The 27,040-nt window shown below is 42.6% G+C and overlaps 1 protein-coding gene across 10 annotated transcripts in view; it reads right to left on the bottom strand.

The window, feature by feature from the left end:
• The window catches only part of LARGE1 (LARGE xylosyl- and glucuronyltransferase 1), a 534,909-nt gene that overhangs the window by 226,715 nt on the left and 281,154 nt on the right, over positions 1 to 27,040 (bottom strand). For all 10 annotated transcript variants that reach the window (XM_046646633.1, XM_046646628.1, XM_046646630.1 and 7 more), the window contains one exon: positions 5,036 to 5,207. In XM_046646633.1, the coding sequence (XP_046502589.1) occupies positions 5,036 to 5,207 (172 nt within the window). The remainder of the gene's footprint in view (positions 1 to 5,035; positions 5,208 to 27,040) is intronic.

Genomic DNA, 27,040 nt, shown 5'->3' with positions numbered 1-27,040 from the left:
ACAGGAACACTGACAGTAATTACTTCATGGGAGTGTGGTGAGGATTAAATGAGTTCACCCATAAAGTGCTCAACAGTGTGGTTGGCACAGAGTAAGTGCTTAAAAATCTTAGCTGTAATTAGTCCACAGTGAGTCATTAGGTTCTTAAAACATATCCAGTGGTGTGACACACCTGCCCGCATTGTGGGGCTATGAGGGTGAGCAGGGTCATGCCCACCTGTGTTTCATAGTTGGTCAGAACATAGTTTTGGGATCAGAACTTCACACTATGGCAATATGGGCTTTTTAAAGGGAAGGCACTTGTCCTTATGAATAAAAATACTATCTCGAATATTCAGCACGGCTTTCTTCTAAAAGCTTCAAATTATGGGTGTGCATTTATTCTTTATGCCTTCACAACGGCCTCCTCAAATTGCTAACATCAGATGTTATCTCCAAATTTTTGTGCAGGAAAACTATGGCACTCAAGGGGTCGTGGGTGACTCATGATGAGCAGAAACACCTGAACCAAGAGGCAGACCCTGCCTCCCAGGTCAGTGGATGTCCCCTGCCCCACGCCATCAGGAAGCCTGGGGAGAAGGCAGGAGGTAGCAGAAAGAGCACAAGTCTGAAGCCAAATGGTCTGGGGCTCAGCTCTGCTATGCAATAGCTCTTTGAGCACCAAAAGTATTCAGCCTCTCTTGGGCCCACTTTATTTTGCTTTTCGAATGTGCAAAGCTTCTAGCTGAGTGCCTGGGAACAGAAGAAATGGTACTTTCCATTCGCTTTACAAATACTACTGATCTGCCGCCCCCTCACCGTGTCCTTGTGGATGTCCAATTAGGCATTTCAATTTTAAACTGTCCCAAACCACACTCCTGATGTTCGCCATCACCTGTTCTCCTTGCAGGCTTCTCCAAAGGCCAGCTCAGCCCTCCAGCCACCTTGGGTCATCCTCACCTCTGATCTCTTACTCCCCACATCCCATCAACAGAACATCCTGACGACTGGAACTTCACAATGCAGCCCTAACACACCTTTCACCTCCACTGCTCCATCTGGGTCTGAGCCAAGCACGTGCCTCAGCTGGATGACTGCAACAGTCTCCTAAGTGGTTTCCCTGCTTCCTCTTATTCTCAAAAGGGCTGCCAGGGTGACCCCGTTAAATCATCAATCGGATCCTGTCACTCCTGCTCAAAGCTGGACAATGGCTTCCCCTATCAGTGAAGGGAGAGGGAAAATCCTCCCAGTGCCCTACAGACGAGGCCTCAGTGACCTGCCCTCAGCAGCCCCCAACCCTCTCCTGGGCACCGTCTGCTCGCATTCCATCCTGTTCCTCAAACAACAAGGCCACACCACTTCTGAAATCTCACACTTGCTGTTCCTTATGCCTAGGACACCATTCCATTCTTCCCCTAGACACCTGGCACACTTGTTCTCCCAATTTCTTCAGTGTTTGGCTTAAATGTCACCTTTCTTGTAAGACCCTCCATTACTAACCTATTTGAATACTAAAACAGCGTGTGCACGTGCACACACACACAGGCACCCTTCCTGTCATTTCCTCCAGAGCACTAATCACCATCTAATAATCTATATATTTTACTTGTTTGTTTCTTGTCTGTCTCCCCCAACTCAAATACACCCTCACAGGAATAGGACTTGGGTTTCTTTTATTCTTGCAACATTCCCAACAGTCAGAAAACTCTGGCAACTAGTAAGCTCAGTATGTATGACCCAATGAGTGACTACTAATTCTAGGCATCAACGGCACGTCTGAGGCTTTCTGCTAAGAACTAGTGGCTCTGAAAATCCTCCAGGGGTTGCAGCTGCCTCGATAAGGTGCAGACTGCTGATGTGGGGAGGGAGGCTCAGGGAGCATGGGGACACCGTCAAGAGGCACAGAGCAGCCCACTGCAGAGGTGGAGGATGGGTCTAATCTTACTGGATTCTCCACGTAATGAACGTAGGTAAGGGGGTTTCATAGCACCACTGCTGACTCAAGTGCATATGTGATCTGAACACAAGAGCTGCTGCAGCCCCAGAGAACTAAACAAAACCAAACTGCATCGACGTCACTCAAAATGTTTACAGTGAAAGATGTCAACTACAATTGCCTTTAGGGAGAAGGGAACTCTCCTTCTTGGATCAGAATGTTCTGCATTTATGGGTTTGTCTGAAGGGGCTTTATGTCTGTTCCATGACCTGGCTTCTAATTGTTTCGGTTTAGAAAAAAATAATCACCAAAAAAAGTAGACAAACGAGTGCCATATGGAAAAGGGTAGAGCTTACTTATTTCCTTTTCACCTCTGTATTTTCCAGGAAGATGGGGGCGGGGGGGGGGGGGCACGGGGAAACCTCAGATGTTCTTACACTCCTTTGCTGGTGACAGATAAAAATGTAATGCAGTCGGCATTGTTTGTGAGCACCTTGAAGGCAGGCGCCGTGTTCTGGACGGTTTTAGATAACAGCAGCATCTAATATATTCCTCTGCACGGTGGGGGCCTACCAAATGCTAGAAATGAACCAATCAAAGAATGAACAAATGAAATGCAGCCCATTAACTCAGCTCCTTGCCCTCAAACGCCCCCTGCTCTGACCTTGGCCCATCTGCTCGGCTCTGCCCAAGGAAGTGCCTTGAATCTCAGAGCCCAAACCCAATCCTTGGGCAGCCCTGGAAGCAGCCAGAGCCTAGGGAGCCTTGCCTTCCACAGAACCCGGGGGACTTAGCAGCACGATTGTACTGCGGTTGTTATTGGCTACAGGAGCCCACGAGCACCACGGCAGGTCCTAGCTGGGACGGAATAAATGTGATTTCCTAGCTACACCGCTACAATTAGCAGCCACCTGTTACAGTGATGTTGCTGAGTTACATTCATCCAAGGGAGACCGGTAGCTCTGCAGGCACGATGCAGGTTGCTTCTCTCGGGAAGCAGACTGACATGAAGTTAGCACGCAGCAGGTTAATTTAGAGAGAGCTCCTGGAGCAGCAGGTGTGACAGGGAAGGGAAGAAAGCAGGACTGGACACCCGAGGGAGTGCTACAGCAGATCCTGCAAGAGTCCACGTTCATCAGTCATTCCACCATGTGGGGTGCCCCAGGAACGGGGCGTGGCCGCAGGACCCTAACTCTCTTGGCCTGAGGCCATCCCCAAAGGGAGCTGAGGGCCATCTGCAGGCAGCAATTCCAGCAGCTGGAGCAATACATCCTTTATTCTCAAAGGGGAATGTGGGCGTCTACCGCACACACCTCTACTATCGGGCGGGACAGAGCATGAGGACCACCTCCTGCATGGTGCCCTCCTGGCTGCCCTCTCCAACCCTTTCAGGAGATGGGGTAACTCTCACTTCCCTCCACTGCTCATCTCCTTATTTCCAGAGCCCAGTACATTGCCCGACACCCAGTAGGGATGCAGTAAGTGCCTGATGAACAAATACACACTGAATACTGGATATGAGCATAAAAATATGAATAAAATGCGATGTAATGACAAAAAAATAACTGCCCCCAAGGAGTTCAATGGGATCAGAAAAACAAGCAGAAATGATAGGGGAATTTAAAAAGAGATGCACGTGGAAGCCAACACACGTGCATTCTGGTCTCAACTCTGCACCAAACCCTGCATCCTGTCAAGCTTCAGTTTCTTTATTTCCGTAATAAAAGGACGGATCCAAGCATTCTATGAGGAAGGGATTAGAAAGCTGAAACACATTCAGTTGCGACAGTTTTGCTAAATGATGTCTTTATTAGTGTCATTATTTCATTATTGACTTGTAAGGAAAGTAAGTTTTGACCTAGACAAGAGAAAGAGTCCGAGGGTCAGAGTGTCTCCCCCATGATATGCTAAGGACTTTTTTTCAATTAGCTCAGAGCTAAAAGGCTCCCAGAAGGAAGCAAGCAAAGGCTGGAGTGAGCAAGGAATTTACCCTTCTGTCCATGAATGGAAACAGAAACCAACTGGAATATCCTGTGATTTATGAAAACACGTGATTTAAAATCACTAAGTAGTATCTCACCTTCACAGGATAAGGAGTTATAGAGAAGAGGCAGCAGGAATCTTAAACACAGAAGCCAGAGTGCAATTAAAAAAAAAAAGAAACAAAGAAAAAAAATCTCACTGCCAAATTTCTCTCATTGTTTTTGTCTACTATAGAGAAGAATTTTAAAAATAATGCAGTTTTAAGGAAGACATCTGAAAGAGGGGTATTAAAATAACAGTCCAAGAGTTGTGCTAACCTGTCACTTCTCTTAAGTATCCACAACCAGAGTGAACTACACCTATTGGGCTCACAATTTCCCACAGACACTCTCCCACACCTTGGGGCATTGACAAGAGCCAAATACCAGCTAAGAAGAAATGACCCAGACCAGAAGGGACATCTTGTAATGCCAAACTTATACACCTCCTTAAAATGATAAACCACAATGTTAATGAAAGCAAAAGCCAGAAGAACATTTTCAAACACTCTAATCAATAACCATCTCCGTCATCTCACAGGCTTTCTCAGCAAAGTAGCATTTGATAAGAAGAGAAAACCGATAAATGCATGTCTCTACACAAGTAAGTCAACACTCAACTATCTGCATACAAAATAGACACATTTGATATATATATATTTTTTAAGGTCCTTTTGGTTGTGCTATGTGGGATGCTGCCTCAGCATGGCCTGATGAGTGGTGCCACTTTCGTGCCCAGGATCTGAACCAGCGAAACCCTGGGCCGCTAAAGCAGAGCACGAGGGAACTCAACCACTCGGCCACGGGGCCGGCCCCTGATATTATTTCTTACAAAAGAATTCAGCAACCCTAAATTGGGTTCTTCCAATGAACATAGACCTAATCTCCTAGTCTACTAAAGAAATGCTAAGAAATCCCAGTTTTACTCTAACACGTTTCCAATGGCCGCAGAGTTGATACTCAACTGTATTTGCAATTCCTTATCCGTTTCATTAGCATGACCTCATCAAGAGTCAACTTCCTATTTTTTAAAAATACGGTTACTATTCTTGGCAAGCTGTCACCTTCAAAGATAGCAGAAAACATGGGCTACAATTACCTTTGAACTTGTGGAACACAGCCCACAGCTCTGCAATGTCGGTTGCAAATGTGATATCTGTGTCAAGGACGATGACCCTCTCCAGGTTGGGAGGAAGAGTCTTGGTCAGGACGAGCTTCATCAGACCATAAATCCCAGAATAATGTTTGTTGGGGATCCAGGAAACTTCAGACTAGACAAGGTAGCAAAGAGAGGGAGCAGGAGAAAGAAAAAGAAATTACTGTATTAATTTTTTGCATAAACATTATAAATTGCCTGGTACATAAAAAGTATCCAATAAAAATTTGTTGAATAAATAAATGAATATTTTCTTAAAGATTTGTTCATGTAATTCACAGTTTGGTATGTGAAGGTTTTTGGAAGAAAATATTGTATCTGAATCCAGGAAGAAGAAAAGTAATATTTATGAAATAACTATTACATGCAATCACTCTGCTCAGATTTTTTAAAAATAAGATGGTTGTTATTACAGAAATTATATAGGCTCACTGGAGAAAACAAGAATATGCACAAAAGAAGAAATAAAAGGACAAAAATTGAATCAGACTGTGTATTTTTTGCAACCAGTACCTAATTGTTCCTAGGTAGATATATTTCTTTAAGCTATATTCCATTTCTGTGATATTAAAGATTACTACTTAATGATATTGTTAAAGCTTATGCTTATCTATTTGTTTTAAGCTGTAATTGGACGGATTAGTGTTGCTGTCTTCTCTTGGTTCTCAGACAAACATATAAGAAAGACCTGCTCATAATCTGTGCAACACTCCTAACTGGGTAGCAAAAGAGGAGAAACACACACAGAGGGATAGAAATCAACAACACACGGAGTGCTAAGACTGAAATTCCTCATGTGATATAAAGGAACAATAAATGTCCCACAAGTGGGTAGAATCATTAGCAAGTCACCCACCTTGGTACCACTTGGTACCCAAAAGCAAGGCTAGTAATAATACATAACACCAGTGTGATGACAATTTTCAAAGGTACAGGTCATTTATGAAGGTCACTCTGGGTAGGGGCCCTGTCTCAGCTGCCAGTGAATCTCCATGGAAGTCAAAGCACAATTATTTTCAAGAAATTAACACTCATAAAGGAATCCTTAATAGAAAATGTGGCCGCCTTATCAAGATTCCAAAAACTACTCATATCTTTTGTCCTTATAATTCCATTTTGAAGACAGTGTTCTTAAAAAAAAAAAGAGTCAAACTTAAAAATGAGAAATCCAAGTTTTATTCCCAAAGATGTTCATCAACGTGTTATAAAAGTAAAGAAATAGCAACAATCCAAATGCCCCAAAATTGAATAATTAAAAATGGTATTTTTTTCATTTGATAGCATATTATGCAATGGCTAGAAACAATGTAGATTAAGATGTAAGAAAGTTGCATATGATGTCAAAAGAAAAAAAGTTTTTAAGTTGCTTTTGCTTAATAACCACTCTATATAATCAAACCACACGAAAACACATCCACCCAAATTTATGCAGAGAAAGAAGAAATGCAAGCACAGCATTGAATTACTAATAGCGATCATTTTGGGATCATGGGAATATCACTATCTCGCTCTGTCTCTATATGAACATATATATGTATGTTCATATACATATTTCACTCATCTATACTTTTCAACTTTTTTTAATGAGCAACTAGTACTGTTGTAAAGAAAAACTAAAAGTATTACATTCTTCTTAAACATATCAAGATCTGGTGATGATGGGAAAACAGGAATGCAAGAAGCTGATGTCGGAAAGCTATGAAAAAGGATGCCCTGTGATAACTCTTATGATCCATTCCATCTCTCAAACTCACTTCATGTTATGCTTTCATCTTCAGTTTATTTGAAAATGTCACCTTTGCTACCGCTATTCTCATCTCAGTTCGGCAATGGTCCTTTGCATAACTGAGTACAATTTTGACCAGGAAAAAAAAGAAAACCTAAACTGAGGGACTACACTCCTCCCGATGTGTCAGTCTCAACAAAAAGAATCATCAACTCTATCCACATCCCTGTCACTTTGTTCCTGGGCAGCATGGAGGAGGGAAAAAAAGAGGTAACAGTTAAAACGTGGACTCCAGCCCTAAGCAAGCTGTTGCTCTCTCTCACCCTCAGTTTCTTTACCTGTGAAATAGAGATGCTGCCGACATCACACAGTTGATGTAAAAAAAAAAGAGATTAAAGGGGTCAAGTGCTGGGTACACGGAAGACCCTCCGCAAATGTATGCTCTACCCTTCTTCCTGATGCCCCCTCCTTATCTCGAGTGTTTAGGTAGCCAGGCCTCAAACTGCTTCATAAAATGTGTGTGGGGCGGGGATCTCTGGGATATACTAGAGCATTAAATTTTGGGTTCTGGAGCAGACACACCTGGGTTCAGATTCTGACATCGTTACTCAATCGCCACTTCTCCTTGGACAAGCTTGTTCAGCCTTTCTGAGCCTCTGCCATGTATAAAAGGCAGTTAACTCTAGCGGTCACTGCATTGTTATCAGTCAGGGTGTGGGTAGAAATAGTCACTCAAACTGGGTAACCTGAGGAAAATGTAATTAAAGAAAAAAAAAAGGACTATTCACTGAAGTGTGTGCAGAATTTAGGGGCAGTAACAAGGAACTATGCAGCACTAAGGGATGGGGAGAGTAAGGGGCCATTTCTACCCAAGGCCTGAAGGGCCAATGCCAGCAGCTGCTGGAGCCCAGAGAGGGTAGCCAAATGAATAAGCCACCTGTCAGGAGCAGTGGCCTTCAGCAGAGGGACACGGCCGACCTGTGGCAATCCCACAAGAGGGAACAGGGAGAGATCTCGCCTCCTGTCCACTGGTCCCCTGCTTTGGAGCACCATTGGACAAACCCACATGGAAGCCAGCGGGAAAGTAAGCACCAGGACTCAGCCCTTATGAATCAGCCTCATGGGGCACAAAGCAGAGTGGAGGAGGGTGAGAGACGACCTGGAGAGACAAACCAGCACAGTCATTATATTACAAAGGATGGCAAGATCAAAGCACAATGCCTTATACAAAATAGATGCAAAATGCATCTCTGTGGGGTGGGTGGGTGGATGGCTGGATAGACGGAAGGATGGATAGAAGGACAGATGGCAGAGGAAGGCAAGTCATTTGTCTATAATCCCGCAGCAAGCAAGATACAAAGGTATAGTTGGAATCTGCTAGGGGAATGTTTGTGACTTTCCCCCAAACACCGTTATCCTCCCTTTGGAGCCAGCTTCCGGACTGGCCATCACCTTCAGATCTGCGACCTGAGAACTGGGTGAGTAATTCCCTCCAGTGGGCTTTATAAAACTCTTTCTCAGAAAGCTCCGCCTTTGGAACTCAGCTCGGTTTCTTCTCTTCCCCTGAGAATTTGCCTGAACTGAAGCCGGGCAATCATCGGTCCATGCTGTAGAGCCATGCCATTTAATCAGACCTTTGATTAACTTCTTCATCTATTTCGGTTCCCGTCAAGGCAGGACAGCTTGGTGAAGACTGCACACGAGAGTCGGGGGTGAAGCCGTCTAATGAGATTGCCCTGATGCTCCGCTGCATTTTTCCCTCACATGTCAGGCCCTCGGATGCACCGCGGAACAGTAGGGCTACAGAGATAAATTAATCTCAACATGAGCCCAGGCCTGAATGCCACCCCAAGTCCCAGGCTTAATACATAATCAATTAAGTCAGAGTGTTCAATTAGAGGTAAAGGAAGCATTCAAAAGAGTTTATATTCAGAAGGAAGATCCCAGGAAAGGGGAGAAAACTAAGGAATCTTTTGGGGGAACGAACGTGTGGTAATCAGCAGATACATTTATTATAAATGGCTCTCTCTCACAGAACTAGCATATAACATGCCCTCCTCCCGTCTTCTTCCAAATCCTCTTCCCTCAACTTACAAGACGACAACCTCCAGAGGCCACCTCCCTGCTGCCTCAGGCTGGGTGAGGGCTCCTGAGGGAAGTCGTTTCACTTCCTCTTGCCCAGCATGCGATCACGCTGTGTCTAACTTTCCATGTCTCTCTCCTGCTCTGGACTGGATTCTTACTGTGGTAACAACACAGTCATTACTCAAAAAATCTTTGATAATGTGCATGACTGTGGAGTTAGCCAGTCCTTGGTTCAAAGCCAACCTTTGACCTTTTCCGCCACTAGGAGCTGGAGCATCCATAACTGCTTAAGTCCAGGGTCAGTCCAGTACAATGCAAGGGGCGTGGCTCATTGAGCCCCAAATCCTGGGCGTTAGCACCAGTTCCACTTCTAACGAGCCGTGTGACCTCAGGCAAGTCATCTAACCTCTATGAGCCTTAGTTTTCTCATCTGCAAAATGTGGGCTTAGAACATTTGCTTCACAATATTGCTGGGAGGATTGCAAAGCTGCTGGTGTAGTGCTGGGCACCCAGGGGACCTCTGTAAAGCCCAGTTCCTTTCTCCTAGTGAATATGTGCCAGCACTATCCAGGCTCAGATGGTCCTGGATTTGGAGCTTGAAAAAAGCAAGAAATTATAGTACCTTTGACACTAAAGGGTAAGCCGGGAATGGAGATCGTTTTGTCATGGGGAAATATGTCACCCATCACCTTTTCCTATATTTCTACATAAATGATTAACAAAATCACAAACTGAGATCCGCTGGGAAACTCAGGGCTTCCACTGGTAGATCTCCAAATTGGACAGCACATCCTTGGTTTCAGGAGGAGGAAAATTGGGTGGGAGGGGCCACCCATGTCTTGGGGCTGTCTCTTGGTACAATCCAGACTGGTACTCATCTCATTCCCATCCTGCAATAAACTTCAATCCAACCAGGGACACTAAGCCATGGGGCCAATGGAGAAAAGACCATCCTCTGAGGAAAGTCACGGAAACCTGGAGGGCATCATACAGATTTACCCCAGAGTATCCTATAGAGACCACAACACCTAGCAGAGCAATATCCTAGTATGTACTCCATCATTATAAACACGTCAAAAGGCTCATGTAATTAAAACGATCATAAAAATGCAGGCTAGGCTTATCTTAATGGACAGATTATTATTCTTGCAATGGCTGTTAATAATTCTAAGCAGCATGTTCTAAGATTTAATTAGCAAAAATGCAATCGTGCTCAAGAATACCACCTAATGCACTCACACAAAGGGACATAAGCAATCCAGGTTTTAATGGTTTCTGGTTAAAGTTGAGGGGATGGGGGTTGCTCTCAAGGGGAAATTCACTTTCCAGAAGCTGCCAGTTCCTTGGTGGACAGACCCTAAGGGAGTTTCTATGAAGCACTGCAAGTGATTCCAAGGTTCATCTGACGCTGGGTGGGCCATAGAAAAGGATTTACTCTGAAGATTTACGTAGGAAATCTGACCAGGGTAGTGAAATGAGCATGGAGGCGAAGGGTTGGAGAGAAGACACCTCTCTGAAGGTGACTGTGTAAAACCTGGGGCACGAAGGAAAGTGATGTCTTGAGGGGGACACCAGGTTTTGGCCTTTGTCAGACAGGGGAAAGCAGGACAAGAGGATGGCTTTGTCAGGAAATGGTGCCCATTACTTCTGGAAGATGATGATTTTCAGGAGGTGTTGGGATGCCCCCAGTCATGACAACAAGAGAAGAGAATATGTAGCATCTGTTGAATGCTTTGTGGGCTTCAGGTGTTGTCCTAAGAGATTTCTATGGGATCTCTTCCTTAAACCCCTCCAGACGAGTCTAAAGGTTGGGTTAAGTTATTATCCTAGTGCCTAAAGTTTCGGAGAAGAGGACTGCGTCCTTTCCTACCCCAACTTTCAATCCTCCTGCCCTAGACATCCCACTTTGAAACAATGCAGGTGTTTCTCTTCTCCCTTCCCATGGCCCAAGTCACTCAGATGTGCTCTTCACCCCTCTAGCCTACTGTAGGGTCATAACTGAGGCTATGCCTCCATCCAGCCCAATCTTCTTTCACCAAGAAGCAATTTTTCATGGCAATTAGCTACCAAGGTCTTGGAGTTGGGTATTCCTGGCTCCTAAGTCTCTCTGGCCTTTCATTTTCTCATTTGTAAAATAGGGTAACAGCAGCATGCCCTGCTCTCCTTCTAGGAAGTTATTACATTTGCAGTCTGTGAGCTTTCCTCCACCATCCTGGAAATATTTATCGCTCTAAATAGATTTCTTACTCATATCAACATTTTCCTGTGGATTACAAATCACCTTGACACATTTTTTAAAATTAAAAAAAGAAGTCATCCTACTGCACAACGTTTGAAAAGTCATTTGCCTTTCATGTTGTTTCTCAGTTGTCGTCTTGGCAACCCACCCCATGTTCAGAATGTAATTGTTGAGAAATGGAGGGCGAGGAGCTCAGGCGGGCAGGGACTCTGGGAGATCCATGGGGGAGGACTGTGCAATGAGCCCAACCTGGGGAGTCCGACTGGCTGGATTCCAAATCCTGACTCCACCACGTCTACACTGTCGAGCTCATCTCTAAGCCTCCACCTTCTCACCCGTAAAACAGAGAAAATAAAATCATCCATATCACACAAGGTTTGGAAAAGCATTAAATGATGCAAGAGAACTAAGGCCATTAGAGGACTTGGCCCATGGTAAGGCCTCAACGTTAGCTTTTAAATTGGTTAACAGCCTTCCCTTCACTCTGGATTCTGACCGCCTGGGTGTGAATCCTGGCTCTCTCACTCACTAGCTGGGCTCCTTTGGACAAGTAATTACTAGGTGCCTCAGTTCTTCCATCTGGAAAATGGCATAGTTACAGCACATCCTCCACAGGACTGTGAGCATTCTCGTGCCGTACATAAGTACTGACTATTGTCGTTCACTGTTAATATTATTACCAACGATATTTACAGCAACAAAAGCTACGATTCATATCTACCAGATAAAGTCATCTGTCTTTGCATTTACCCGTGCCAGCAAAGAAAAACTCCAGTTTAGCGCAGTTGGGATTATTTCAGTGAGCATCTATGGAACACTTAACGTGGGCCAGGTACTGAGGAGGGGCTAGGGACCAGAGTCCATGATGAATAAAACATGGCTGACGTCCTCGCGGAGTCTATGGTCTAGTGGATATTCATTATCCATTGCTGCATAACAAGCTACCTCAAAACAGAGCAGCTTAACAGCAATAATTATTTATCATCTCACAGTTTCTGTGTCAGGAATTTGGGAGCATATGAGCTGGGTGGTTCTAGTTCAGGATTTCTCAGGAGGTTGCAGTCAAGACATCAGTCGAGGCTGCAGACGTCTGAATGCTTGAGATGCGCTTCTAAGATGGCTCCCTCAGACACGCCTGGTAGTTGATTGGAAACCTAGTTCCTTATCACCACCCATAGGGCTGCTTGACTGTCTTTACAACACGGTAGCTGGCTTTTCCCAGAGTGAGTAATCCAAGAGACAGCAAGACAGAAGCAGGGACGTCTTTTAAGACTTGGCCTCAGAAGTCACATGGTATCATTTCCGCAATGTCTCATTGGTTATACAGGTCAGCCCTATGCAGTGCGGGAAGGGACTAAACAAGGGTGTGATTACTAGCAGCTGGGGATTATTGGGGGCCATCTGGGGAACCAGCTACCACAGCTGTAAATTACCGTATGGTGTGAACTGGATTATGATAAAGTCTAAGGACGTGTACAGCAGCAGCCTGGTAGGAGGACATTTAAAGGGGAGTGTGAGGAAGGGAAGGAGGATAATCAGAGAAGTGCCTTAAATTTGGTGTTGAAAATTGAGTTTCCCAAATATCAAGAGAAAAGCAGGAGACATATTAGCATCAGTGAAGGCACAGAGATAGAAATAAGCAATCGTGTGTGTGTGTGTGTGTGTGTGTAAAAAAATAACTACAGTCTGAAACAGCAAGGTAGAGCTTAGAGTTGGAAGTGATGGACAGGCAGGAAAGGGTGCAACACTGGAGACCACTGCATGCCCCGCTAAAGAACACTGGACAATATCCTAGAAACAGTGGGAAGAAACAAAAAGGTTTTCATTAGCAAAGAGACATAACCTCAACTGTATTTGTGGAATATACCCCAGCAACCTATGGAGGAGAAGATTACAGGCAGCTGACAGATATGAGAACCTTGGAGGGTGCCTACAGAAAATGCAGATTCCCAGAATCAAACGCAGAGGTGATACTTCCCCAGGTCTGGGGAGGGGCCCAGAAATTTGTCTTGTTAACCAGCACCCTATGTGATCCTATAGAAGGTGTCCCCAGACTACACTCTAAGAAACCAAGTCAGCAGATACAGAAAGTACATTATTTCCCAAGGTCTGGTTGGCCAAATCATTTACACTAGATTGCCAACCAGTTTACGGTTCAGAAACAAGACATGAGATGGCCCCAAACTCAAGTGTCCTACTTGAACTTGACATGGTTGGAAGGACAAGGAGAGAAGACCTTTCTCAAAGATTAATAAGAGAAAGTGTTGATGAAAGATGAGGAGTTCTTTAGATAACCCTAAACCTCATGGGCAGTTTACGACTGTGAAGCCAACAACGTTTCCTGGCTGTCCTTCTCTTTAAACTTAGAAATCCCATTTTTCAATAAAAGCGGCTCTAGGTGAGCTTCTCTGAAATTCTAAGGAGCCAGTATGAACAGGAGGGCTGAGTTACGTATTTCACATCTTCCCACAATGGAAACTTGGAAGGAAACCTTGTAAGAGCCCCCAGCTGGTCTTTACAGGTGACAGTGATCTGTACTAAGTATCAATGAGCATTTACTCGGAATGTACAAGCCCAGCCTAAAGTAAGTTAGCTGGCTCCCACCTGAAATGCTCATTATTCAGAAACCTACTGAGAAACCATCTTCCACAAACATAATTAATTCTAGAAGGATGACAAAGTTACAGTGAATCAAGAGGAATGTGATCATGGAACTAGAAACACATTCCTCCCCTTATCGGTGGCAACAAAGCCCCTTCCTCTCTCAAGTCTGGCAAGAAGCATCCTCTGTGTAGCTTTGTGAAGCTTGGCGGACTGGTCACGGAGCATTCACGGATTGCCTGAACGTTCCTCAGCACTTCATGCTATGAAATGGAGCATTTCAAAGCACGGGGAGTCCTGATTTGTGAACTGGACTGTTACAGCGGTTTAATTTCCTGAAATATAGCTGCCTTCCTAACTAATAGATTTTTCAATGCACTAAAGAGAAAACTGAATTAGCTCCTGAGTAGCCTGGACTTCATATTTTTAGAAGCTGCAATTCTTCTTATTATAGTGCGCAGTATGTATTTATGTATGTGTACTTACCACAGTGTCTGACACAGAGAAGGCACTCAACGGATGGTTTTGAAAAAGTTAAACAATCCATGTACGTGAGCAATGCTTATTCAGAACCATTCCTCGTGACGGGGGTGTTGGTGAACCTACTTCATTCATTCATCATTCATTCGTTCAAACACTATAGGAGTGCTTTCAGGAAATTATTGTACAGCTTGGGGAGACATACAAATAATTTCAAAAAGCATTATTAAAGCATTCAGAATAGTGATTTATCTTGATGGGGGTTGGGGAAGTTGGGTGAGGGGATGGGAAAGACACCCAGGTGGCTCTAAGATAGACAGTGTGGTGTTTCATCAGCATATGTCATAGCCTATTTATCTGCAGTCCTTACATGTGTGCATGCACCTGTGTGAAAAGGAAGACATCACACGTGATGGGGGGTTGAGAACGTGATCCAGAGACAACAAAGGACTTCGAGTTGGCGGATCCACCCTCACCAGCTAAAAGTAACACACACCCCCACACCCTCACACACACATATTCAACTACTGCTCAAAGTGCTTAGAATGGAGATAGCCATTTTGCTTGTAAATGCAAGGGAAAAAAAAATAAAATTCTTAATTGTTTCCCTGTTACTATAAATTTACTCTTCAGCCTGCATTTTTTTTAAAGATTTTATTTTTCCTTTTTCTCCCAAAGCCCCCCAGTACAAAGTTGTGTATTTTTAGTTGTGGGTCCTTCTAGTTGTGGCATGTGGGATGCTGCCTCAGCGTGGCTTGGTGACTGGTGCCATGTCCACACCCAGGATTCGAACTGGCAAAACTCTGGGCTGCTGAAGCAGAGTGCGCAAACTTAACCACTCAGCCACGGGGCTGGCCCCAGCATGCATTCTTAGTGGGGCAAAAATTGCTTGTTGTGGGGCGAAAAATCTCAGATATTACTAGAATTTGTTATTAAAACCTCAAGGAGGGGACAAAATTAGAAAAAAAAAATCTACAAAGGCTCCTGGGGGGAGGGAGATGATAAATTTTTTTAAAAGGGGGAGAAACTTTGCTCTACAGGATTATACGACACCAAACTAGCCACAGAACAGAGAAGTGCGTAGAAAGACACAAATAAATCAAAACCCTTCACCTGCTGAGTCCAGCAGTTCTTCCTGCCTTCCTGAATTTAATCAGAAGGCAGTTTAATCAGAAAACATTACAATGATCTGTTCTCAAGTTCATCTGGAGATGTGGGGGGCACTTGGCCATGCTCTCTCACCCCCATTCCGTCTTTCCCACTGTCTCCGCCTCCTTCGCATAGAATCATCTAAAGGGCAGCCTCATGGGCTGCAATTAACGAGGCACCATGCTGCTCAGCATTAATGAGGTGCTTTTCATTTTCAGAGGGCTTTGTAATCCTTCAGAGGCAAAGCCCTTGCCTGTGACACTCTTCCCAGCTCCTGAGATCCACTCTGTGGGTCAATTTAGCTCTAAATGCCTGGGAAGGCAACCCTGAGCAGGTGAAGAGGGTTAAGGGAGATGATGAACCAGAGGGGCGGCTTAATTAATATCTGGTTGGTTTAAAAACTGTTTTCTTTCACAAAATACGGACAGCGAAACTCTCTTGGTGCAGTAAAAAGATCCAAAGGAAAACCTTGTCAACGTCGATCACAATTTCTCCTCTTCACTGGTCACCCCTGAAAAGATGATGCTTTTACTCAGCTCTTGTAACACATCTAACAAACATTAACCAAAGGTCTTATTGTAATTTCAAATATTTTAATCTTGACCTTGAAACCTTGTTTCAGAGGACTTAGAATGTGATTATATTGACATTCACTCCCCATAACAGGCCTTTACTATTTATATGAAGGGTTGTCAAGGAAACCAGGTGCTGAGTATAGCTGTCTAACTTGTCTAGATTTAGAATTTATCATACATGAGAACGCAGAAGGGAAAGTATGTCACCTTTAGAAACTACTATAGAGGATGCTGTGGGGTACAAGATAATTCCAGTAAGCCTTTACTTCCACTTGGGGATTTGGTTACTGATCAAAGAAATTCCTAATGCTCTAAATCCCCCTTCGAAAAAAAAAAAAAAATCACCTAATACTGAAACTGACTCATTTATCCAAACATTCATTGTGTGTGCCAAACTCCATACTAGATGCTAAGGAAGAAGAGCAAATGTGGAATGTTCCTATTTTTTAGGCGATCACAGTTAAAGGAAAAGAGTATTATTATATTTATGATAATAATATCACCTTTTTTGAATGCTAACTATGTAAAGATACTATAAGCAATTTACAAATATTCTTTTTTTTTTTTTTAAAGATTTTTATTTTTTCCTTTTTCTCCCCAAAGCCCCGCAGTACATAGTTGTACATTCTTCGTTGTGGGTCCTTCTAGTTGTGGCATGTGGGACGCTGCCTCAGCGTGGCCTGATGAGCAGTGCCATGTCCGCGCCCAGGATTCGAACCAACGAAACACTGGGCTGCCTGCAGCGGAGCGCGCGAACTTAACCACTGGGCCACGGTGCCAGCCCCTACAAATAGTCTTTTAATTCACACAATACTCTATAAAGGAAACATCAAGGAAAATCATGTGATAGTAAAGAATTATAGGAGCTGTGACTGAAAATCAGATTCACCTCATTCTAAAAATCTTAATAGTTTTGGATACTGACTCAAAACATTCGAACGATCATTAGGCAGTGAAAGCTATATATGAACTCTTCCTAGAATTCTTGGGATGGAGCAACTAATTGCATCTGTAATTGGAAGTAAAATCAGAAAAGGCGAAGGTGACTACTTATGGAGCTAAATGCTTCTTGTACAAATGAACACTCCAACATAGTTATAGTTAATGCAACTAATGAAGAGGCATGGACCTCCCCTTTTTCCAACATCTACAGGAGTACAAGTGGCCAGTAACATTCTACGAAGAAAATTAATAGCCCCACAATAAAAAGCAGAAAGGGAAGCTTGAAATATAAGGCTAGATCCAAAAAGACTGTTAGAATGGAGTTTTCATTTCTGTTCCTCAGCACTAAAGAGTGCCCCAGAGAAAGTTTCAGCCTCTGATGCTCACCTTTTCTATGAACAATGCCGTCAAGGGCCCAGAGCAAAGGCCAACTGAAGTCTACATGTCCTTTTCCAGACTACGGATGAAGACCAGCTGGAGCCACGGGCCAGCACTGGCTGTACATTAGAATCACCAGGACCCACTACCAGGCCTGCCCCAGAAAAACCAATTTGGGATCTTTAGTGATGGGGCCTGGTATTGCTGCTTGTTATGGTTTGATAAAGATCACAAGTGATGCTACAGTGCAGTCAAGGGTGGGCCCTGGCATTGCTTTTTCCCGTGTTGCTTTGTGTTATTAAAGCCTATCAAGAGATTCTTACATGCAATCCATCCTGAGGTCCCCAACAATCGGGGAAATGACTCAACCAATCCTAACTTCTAGCTGGGAAACCCAAGACCCAAATGAATGGCAAAGCTCTGTGACTTTGGTTCTTTTTTGTTGTCTGCAACAGACACTGTCAAGTTCCTATATACATAGTTGTTTGTTTGTTTTTGATTCTCTGGGGTGGGAATATTTAAGCATCTCAATCTGAAAGCAACAGGAAATAAGGAAATGAGCACTATACTCAGAGTTTGAAAACGCAACTTGGAGTCTGGTCAATTCCCATCTGACCCTCAGATTCTGCATGTGAGAAATAGAGACAAAGACACTTACTTGTTCTGGGAGACTGAAAATGAGGTGATGTATGTCGAAGCACCTAGCAGATTGCCTCACAGAATCTGCACTCATGAGCTGCTCGGTAATCCTGCATGTGGAAGTAGGGAATATTTCACTACATGACAAGTAGAATAAAGGCCTGATCACGGGGAGTGAGCTCAAGATGCCAGTGCCTTGCCACTACGGTGACTTCCTCTCGCTTCTTTATAATGGCTGGTTTTGGAGAGTAGAGCTTATGTATTATGTATATATAATGTAAAGGCAACAAGTACACTCGGGGACACAATGTACGATAAGTAATAACTCCATATTAATAATAATAGGGGATGAGAAAGGGGAGTTTCAGCAGGGCTATTATGCCTATGAATAAGATGTTGATCATCGCTTGCTATTTTCTCTTCAAACATATTATTTAGCCAGTAGTGAGCAGATTGAAAACCCACTGGGGTTCTTGAATTCAGCCTGGCTGAGTGGTTAAATCCAATGAAAATATCCTAGTTAGATGAGTTTTTAGCCAAGGGAGTTGAGTATATAAAAGGATATTTAACAGGTCAGTTTGTGAAGATGCCCATCTTTCAAAAATGATAACAGGATGATGATGACGATGATAATAATAATGTATGTACAGCATTTTCTAGTTTGCAATGCAATTTCAACTGTATTATCTCATGTGATTCTTGAAATAATTGTGTGAATTAAGCAAGAAAGGAATTTGTGTCTCCATTTTACATCTAGGAAACTAAGACTTTAATGCATCATTGTCCAAAGTTCCACAGCTAATAAATGACAGGGTTGAAACTCACCTTGTCTGACCTTCAGGAAAATCACTTTTATGAGGCCCAGGGCCTTCTGATGGCCATGTCATGCTTTGACTTCATCATGGGAAATAGATGGAATTAATAGGCTGTGAAGCATTGTCTATCGTTCTTAAGCAAGGAAACCCACATTTCCACACCTATGCATACCTCTTCCCAAAATCAGGTTGGGGACATGGTGCAAAACGGGATGAAAACTCGAAATGTTTCCAAGTTTCCTACTGAAAGTGGTCTTTGTTTAGAAATAATTCTAGATTGCTTTCCACGTTTCAATTAGAGAACAAAGAGAATCCGGCCCCTTGGTGTCCCAAATGAGGTAAGAGAGTTATAAATGGGTATCACCATGGGGTCCACAAGCAATGTGTCCAGGACAGGCAACATCTGGGTGTTGCTCATGTTTCATGTGGTTGGGAATAAAGAGACATAAATCTATTTAGCTGGTCTCTGACTTTAGTGGCTTGAATTTTCCATCCCATTGCCTTCAAAAGCATCTTAGGCAGGGCTTGCCTCAACAGTGGAGTCATTCCTAATTTTGTCAGATTCTCCTGCGGTAGTTTTCAAGAAGGGGCAATTTTGCCCCCTAGGGGGCATTTGGCAATGCTTGCAGACACTTTTGATTGTGCTACACACCCCATCTTCAGACAGGACAGCCCCAACAACAAAGAATTATCTGGTCCAGAACATCAATAGTGGAGACACCTTGTTCCAAAGGACTAATGAAAACTTACAAAAATATGTATGGATGAACAAGCAGAAGCTTGATTTGATCTTCACATGAGAGTATGAGTTTTGCTTCAGTTTTGACCTACTTGAAAACACATTATCCAGAATTAACGAACTACTTTGGAGGAGGAAGGAGGTGGGGGTTTAAAGTGTTTAAAGTCCTCTGCATCCTGACTTAAAGGAAGAAAAAGTGACAACTCTATACCTCCACAAATGAGAATTAGATGAGGCTTATCAATGAAAGAATATAAAGTTTAGACAAGCGAGGTCGTCCAGGGCCCGATTCACAGAGGTCTCTCTTGGCCAGTGGACCCACGGCTGCCCTGCTCCCAGCACGAGAGATTCCACCTTTCCACTGGACCCAGGCACCCCCTCCCCCAGCAGGGAAGCCTCATCCTAAACTCAACTGCACACTGAACCAAGACTCCACGCTCCAGGTGCCGGACAGCTGTTTGTAGCTTAGCATTCTCCTCAACACTGCCACCTAAGCCCAGGTTCCCTAGTACCTGAGCCCCAAATGTTAACTTCATTGGGTCAAGAGCATTCTCATACTTGCCCTACACAAGAAGAAGAGGCCAGTGGATTCCTTCTTCTGGATCACAGCCTCAGGATGTACTGAGCTGTGCTCCAGTGGGGGCACACCTCTCAGCAGGATGCCTAGAGAATGGCACACGTATGGACCTGCTGATCCTGCACTACGCAATTATTTAGGAGGAAAAATCACATTAGTGATTAAAGAAGTATGAGCACTTCTCCATTTTGGACAGCTCCCAGTCACGTGTGTTATACTCCCTACCTACTACCTCTAAGTGGATGTCTAAATGCCAGACGGAACCCTTTCTCTTCCCACTAAACCTGCCCCTTCCTCAGTTTCCCCCATCTTAAATAACACCACCAGGCACCAACCAGCTTGATCCAGAATTTGAGGAGTTGAACATGATTCCTCTCTCCCTAATGCCACATCCAACAGATCCAAACCCTGTTAAGTCAGCTGCTAGAATCAATCTGCCCTTCAAGGTAGTCACCTGGAGAGGAAGCAGGCAGTCTATGGAGGTAGCTTTTAACCAAAACACTTCTGTACCTTCTCTTTGGGAAGTGGCAGAGCATAAAGTGCTAAGTTTAGAGTAGACGAACCAATTCTATTCTTTCTTGATTTTCTGTTCCTCCACCAAGACATCCTGGCCCCCAGGATCCATACTGTCACTAGGTCACTGGATCTGAGAACCTTAAGATCAGGGCCTTGGGCTTCTTTGTTCATTTTAGCAATGCCCCACAGGGCATCCGGTTGGCACTCTGTTGCAAGATACCTAATAAATAAGAGAAACAGAACCTCAGGAAGGAATTTCATAATGCCTATCCCATCCATCTCCCTCTTCTGCCCTTGAATCCACTGAAAGATCAGGGACATTGATTTTCAAACAGATTCTGCACACTGCAAAATGAAAGTTCAATTGTCCAAATATAAGGCCAGTTAGGTCCACACTCATCTGCTGCTAAGCATGCTTCTCTCTCCCTCGACTGCTCTGTAGGAAACTCACTCCGGGACACATGTGTCTCCCCTATATGAGCATCCTTTGTGGTAGATTCACTGTTTTTACTGGGAAACTCCCCTAGTACTTTCTAAGATCTTTTGTATCTGGTAGACATTAGATTTCTCTGTTTTTAATCCAAATGTGGACATATTGTTTATATGGATACTGAAGACTAGAAGGTAAAAATATCCAACTTTTTTCCTATGGGCATCCTGAGCAGTCCTGGGTGAAAAGTTTTAGCGATCTGGTTTATTAGTTTCTTCTAATATCGAAAGGTGTAGGGGCCGGCCCAGTGGCCGAGTGGTTAAGTTCATGCACTCCACTTCGGTGGCCCAGGGTTTCGCCGGTTCAGATCCTGGGCGCAGACCTAGCACTGCTCATCAAGCCGTGCTGAGGCGGCATCCCACATAGCACAACTAGAAGGACTTACAACTAGAATATACAACTATGTACTGGGGGGCTTTGGGGAGAAGAAAAAAAAAAAGGTGTAGTCTTCGTACGTGAAAAATAGAAGGAAGTGTCAGGCAGATAAAAGAAATGCATTCCTTTCTTTTCTGACAGTAAAAGTGTAATGATAAGGGTATTAAGTTTTATAGCTAAGCTCAGCAGATAATAAGCAGGCAAAGGAGTTCTGCTTGAGAAAAGGTATTCTCTTCTTTCAGCAGTGAAAGCCTGTCATTAATTCATAGAGCAAGATAAAAAGCTCCACGCCTTCTCTCCACACTCCTCAAACCCTCTGCATCTTGATAACGATGTGCCTAGCATGAGGAACGGCCTCCCTTCCCCTGTTGGCTTCTGGAAATCACACTAGCCCCCAGCCCCAGCTCCAAGTTCCATTTCCCCAACCCCATTCCCCATCTGGGGAGCCATCCTTGACTGTCCAGCTGGTAACTGACTGGTATTGCACTGTTCCCCATTTCATTAGTTTCCACTAAATTCTTGGAGAAGACATCGGTTTCTCTATATCTGAATTGTCTCGGAATAGTGTGCCTTCAGCAAATCCGTATCTACTGATTGATTTGTACCAAGGTACAGACCTGAGTTGCTTCCTCTTCATCAGGTGAGAACTCAGCTACCTATTAGAGTTAGCACGAGGTGTTCTAAGCCAGCCAGTTTCCCTACGCTACTGAGAAAATGCAAACTACTGGCAGTCCATCCACCTTCATGTCGAAGGGGCACCGTCCCCATGTACAAACTAAATGCCTCGGAAAATCCCAATAAAGTTATCCAATCCAAACTCCACATTGGTTAATTCAGAAGTCACAGATTAAAAAGAGAAGGTGAGGGGAGAGCAGTACTTATATATATATATACACACACACACACATATATACATATATATATATTGATCCTCCTTGCTTTCTAAATATGCATTTTCTTCTCATGACAAATCTACAAGGAAGTGTGAGAGATGGTTAGGTGCCTACCCAGAGGCACACTTTGAATCCTCTACTGAGACTGAAACACACAGACAGCCATACAGAAACCCTCACTTTCCCAGTCTCCCCTATAGACAGGACTAGGGCACATCGATGATCCTGGCCAATGCACCTGAGGGGAAGTCTGATGCAAGATTTTAGGGAGAAGCTTCCCTCCCTGACAGAGAGAGGGAAGGAGGAATAAGCCTCTTTCTTTTCCTCCCCACTGTCCATGAGGAGCTGACTGCTGGATTTGCTGTGACCATGAGGAACCCAAGACGACGACCATCACTCTTGGAAGTGCCAACCTCTCCGATTCTTGCTATGTGAGAACATGAATAGGTTGTTTAAGCGCTTTTACTGGGGGGATTTCCTTTTTATTTTTTCACTTGCACCAAAAGTGATCTAATTGATGTTAGATTAGCATGTGAAAGACTAGGAAATGGCCCACACAGATAATGCAAGCAAGAGTCACTGGGGCTGCACAAAACAGTGTAAAGCAAGTCCTTAGTGACCTCTCTCCCCATTATTCTCTTTTACTTGTCCCACAAAGACACCGCAAATATGATCTAAATAAAAGGAGGAGGCTTGTCAATGCATACAAAGCCCCAAGAACTTCTTGGGTGCTCTTCCAACCAAATTCTCACCCATAAGCTCCTGTGACAAAGATGGCGGCACCCGACAGCCTCGACCCACACGCAGGTGCGCTGGACTCCACAGTGCATGTGTTCTCACATAGGAACACGCAGAGCTGCCCATCGGCTGGGAGAACAACAATGTTTCTCTTCTGGTTACCTATCCGTTTGAAGTCACTATTTTCTCTTTTCTTTTCTCCTTCCCTTCTTTCAGAAGAAAAAGAATATTTTTTTAAAACTGCGCTACCATAGAAATTCTGTAAAATGTAATAAAAGGTAAAAAAAAACCCCACTGGAAGCCCTGTACCCAGAGGGAACCTATCAAATATTGCCATTATGTTCTTCACTTTTAAATAATTATAGATGTCTTTAAATTTGGGAGGAAGTAGCTTTGTGCCTTTTTTTTTTAACTTTATTATATCACAAGTATTTTTAATTTTCATTTATTCAAGCAACATTCAACCTTGTAATTAAATCAATAAAAGTCTTATTTAAAAAAAAGTGATTTTGAAATGCTTCAAACATCTCATTGTCAGGATGTACCATCATCTCTCCACCTTTTCAGCGATGTTGGGATTTAGGGTGTGTCTAATTTTTGCTTCTGTAAAGGAATAATATCCTGATGAAATCCTTTAACTTAATCTCTATTTCCTCAGGACAAAGAATTTCTTCATCATACTGCTTGTATATATTTTTTAAGAATCTTGATAAATATCACTAAACTGTTAAAAAGAAAAGCTATTCTGATGTTAATTTACAACAGACACTTTCATAAGATTTCGTCCAATGGATACTTGCCAACATTAGGTAACAGTGTTTTAAAGCCTTGACATTTAGATATAAAAAGCTTATTTTTCTATTTCTTCAAATAATTAGTGATGTCGTCACATTAAAATTTCTTTTTAACCATTTGCTTTTCTTCCTTTGTGAATTCCTTCATTCTCATCCTTTACTCATTTTCCCATTGGTCTATTTATTTTTCTTACTGACTTGTAAGAGCTCTTTATATATTATATGCTATGTCTGTTTCAAGCATAATTTTCCCAATTTATCACTTGCAATTTAAATTTGTTTCAGTTCTGACTGACATTCAGAATTTTTCCCTTTCTTTTTTTTTCATTTCAATTAATCAAATCTACTAGAGGTTTCCTTTGACTTTTTTTTTTTTCCATTTCTCTTGGGCATATACAAATTCTCATCCTTAGGTGAAAATTTTCATATTTTTCTTCCAGTTTTGTTTAACATTTCTGTTTTTAAACTTAAGTCTTTAATCAATCCAAAATTATTTTTTATATCTGGCAATATTCTATTTGATCTCTTCCCAAATGCTCAGTCTTCACAATAATGTCTTTTGCTGCATAATCCATTCTTTCTCTACAGGTTGGAAATTCTTCCTTGAGCAAGGGTAGACAGATACCTAGAACTTAAGATATCTCTTTCCTTTTCAAATTCACAACAGACAGAAGCAACTGCTCCTGGGACACTTCCTTGCTGGGTGGAGGAAAAGTCTCAGCATCCTTATTAAGACTTCTCCATTCGGGGCTGGCCCAGTGGTTAAGTTCGCATGCTCCGCTGCAGGCAGCCCACTGTTTTGTTGGTTCAGATCCTGGGCACGGACATGGCACTGCTCACCAAACCACGTTGAGGCGGCATCCCACATGCCACAACTAGAAGGACCCACAACGAAGAATATACAACTATGTACCGGGGGGCTTTGGGGAGAAAAAGGAAAAAATAAAATCTTGAAAAAAAAAAAAGACTTCTCCATTCAAACATGTACTTAGAGTCAACTATGTGCAAGCATTATGCTAACAATAGGAATAGGGTGGTTAAGAACAGAGGGGGTCCATCCATGTGGACTGCACATTGTAGTGGATGAGCCAGACTCATAACCAAGTTGAAGGTATTTAACAAATAAGTATACAAGGAAGCTGTTTAACAAATAATCACACAAAGTGTTATGAAGAAGGAAGTAGAGCACCACACGATGACCTATAGCAAGGGAACCCAAACATTAACAGAATGATGGATCAAGAACAGTTTCCTTGAGATCTAAACTAAGCTCTAAACAACGATGGGGAGAGAAGCGGGGAGGGAAGACTTCTAGTTCAGGTCAAATGGTGAACACGATAACTCAAAACCCCTCTTGGTGATATATGTATATACATATTGTATATATGTATATACAATACTATATGCAATATATATTATATATTACATATTATATATACTAATATATGGTATATATTAAAATGTATATTATACATATAGAATACATATAATTATTATGTACATGAAATCATACATATAATATAGAGCCATGCACCACAGAACATTTTACTCAACAACGGACCGCATATACAATGGTGGTCCCATTCGATGAATACTGTACAGCCTAAGTGTGTAGCAGGCTGTACCATCTAGGTTTGTGTAAGTACGCTCTACGATGTTCATACAACCATGAAACTGCCTAAGGACACATTTCTCAGAACATATCCCTGTTGTTAAGTGACACATGACTGAATAAATATACATATATATATAACTTAAGTTGGCATAAAAGCAAAACTGCAAGTATTTGAAGTCAGACTTAAAAAAAAGTTAGATTATACGTTATTCCTGAATGAAGTGCTGCCCTCAGGGAAGCAGCCCTTGAACTTCTGCTTTCACTGCTGCGGGTGGGGGTACAGGAAAGAGAAGATGAGGTCCATCTGTGATCTGGCTTAATAAGGAGTCAGAGAGAAGACAATTGCATAAAGCTGGACCCCAAATCCTGTGCTCTCAGCATAAAAGGGATCTAGAAATAAACTCCAGCACACAGAAGAGAAAAGCCAGGAAACACTAGTAGTCTTTAGCTTGATGGCAAAAAGTGGCTGCTTATGGGGAAAGGAGGCTTAAGACTTACTACCTAGAAGGTGTATCATACAATGGCATGTGGTCTGAACTCAAGCCGTCTGTCAGAGCTGACAAACCTCAAATGGAGAACTGAACTCAAAGTAACTAGAACTGAGAGTGCCTCAGGGTCACGGGCAGCAATAAACACAAACATTATCTCAAGGAAACACAGAATTCCACCTCAAAGCTTTCATAAATCAGCACGGGGTTTACGTAGTGTTGTAAGGGTTAAAACCCGGACCCACGGCCAGGCTGAAGGCTCCATTCCTGTTGTCCCTAGTCTCAGGTTCTTCATCTGCAAAGTGGGATCACAATAGCACTAATTTTAAAGGGCTGTTATGAGAATTAAATGAGACAATCCACACTTAATGCTTAGAACTGCATCTGGGAGATGAGAAGTGCCAAATAAATGTTATTACTATTACTTTATTACCATTTTTCTAGGTATATTGTTGTATACCATCTTATTCATCGTTTAGCTTATTAATATTTTCTCCACTGTTTATTATTAACTTTGCCAGAGGTGTGCCATTTTCTTATATATGGAACACAGCTTTCAAAATTTTAATTTTCTGTTTTTTATTTTTCTTATTTCATAGACTTCTGCTGTTAGCATTATTTCCCTTTTCTTTCTTTACGTCTACACCATTGTTCTTGTTTAAATTACCAAGTAGAATGTGAGACTCATTTATCATCATCTTTGTTTCTGAATAATGAAAGCATTGAGGGCTATTAAAATTTCTCCAGTGACAGCTTTGGGCACATTCCATAAACTTTAGTGTGAAATGTTCCTCTTTTGCTGTTTCCAAAATAGGCTATAATTTTAGTTTTTACTTCCTTTTGGATTAAATAAGCATTTAGGAAAATTCACCACCTTCCTCTAATTTCCAAGTATTCTGAACCTCCCATTTAAAAGTTTATTTCTAATACACAGTTTTACTGCACTGTGGCCAAGAGTGAGGCCTATATTATTTTTATGGTTTGACATTTAATGAGATTTTTCTTGTGCCCTCAATATATGTAATTTTTTTCATGAATACTTGAAGATCCATTTTTATTTCATTTTATGGATACAAACTTTGATATTGATTATA

Source organism: Equus quagga, chromosome 19 (assembly GCF_021613505.1).
Source record: "Equus quagga isolate Etosha38 chromosome 19, UCLA_HA_Equagga_1.0, whole genome shotgun sequence".
Lineage (NCBI taxonomy): Eukaryota > Metazoa > Chordata > Mammalia > Perissodactyla > Equidae > Equus > Equus quagga.
The sequence above is the reverse complement of the archived record's forward strand: the minus strand, read 5'-3'. Positions and strand labels throughout refer to the sequence as shown.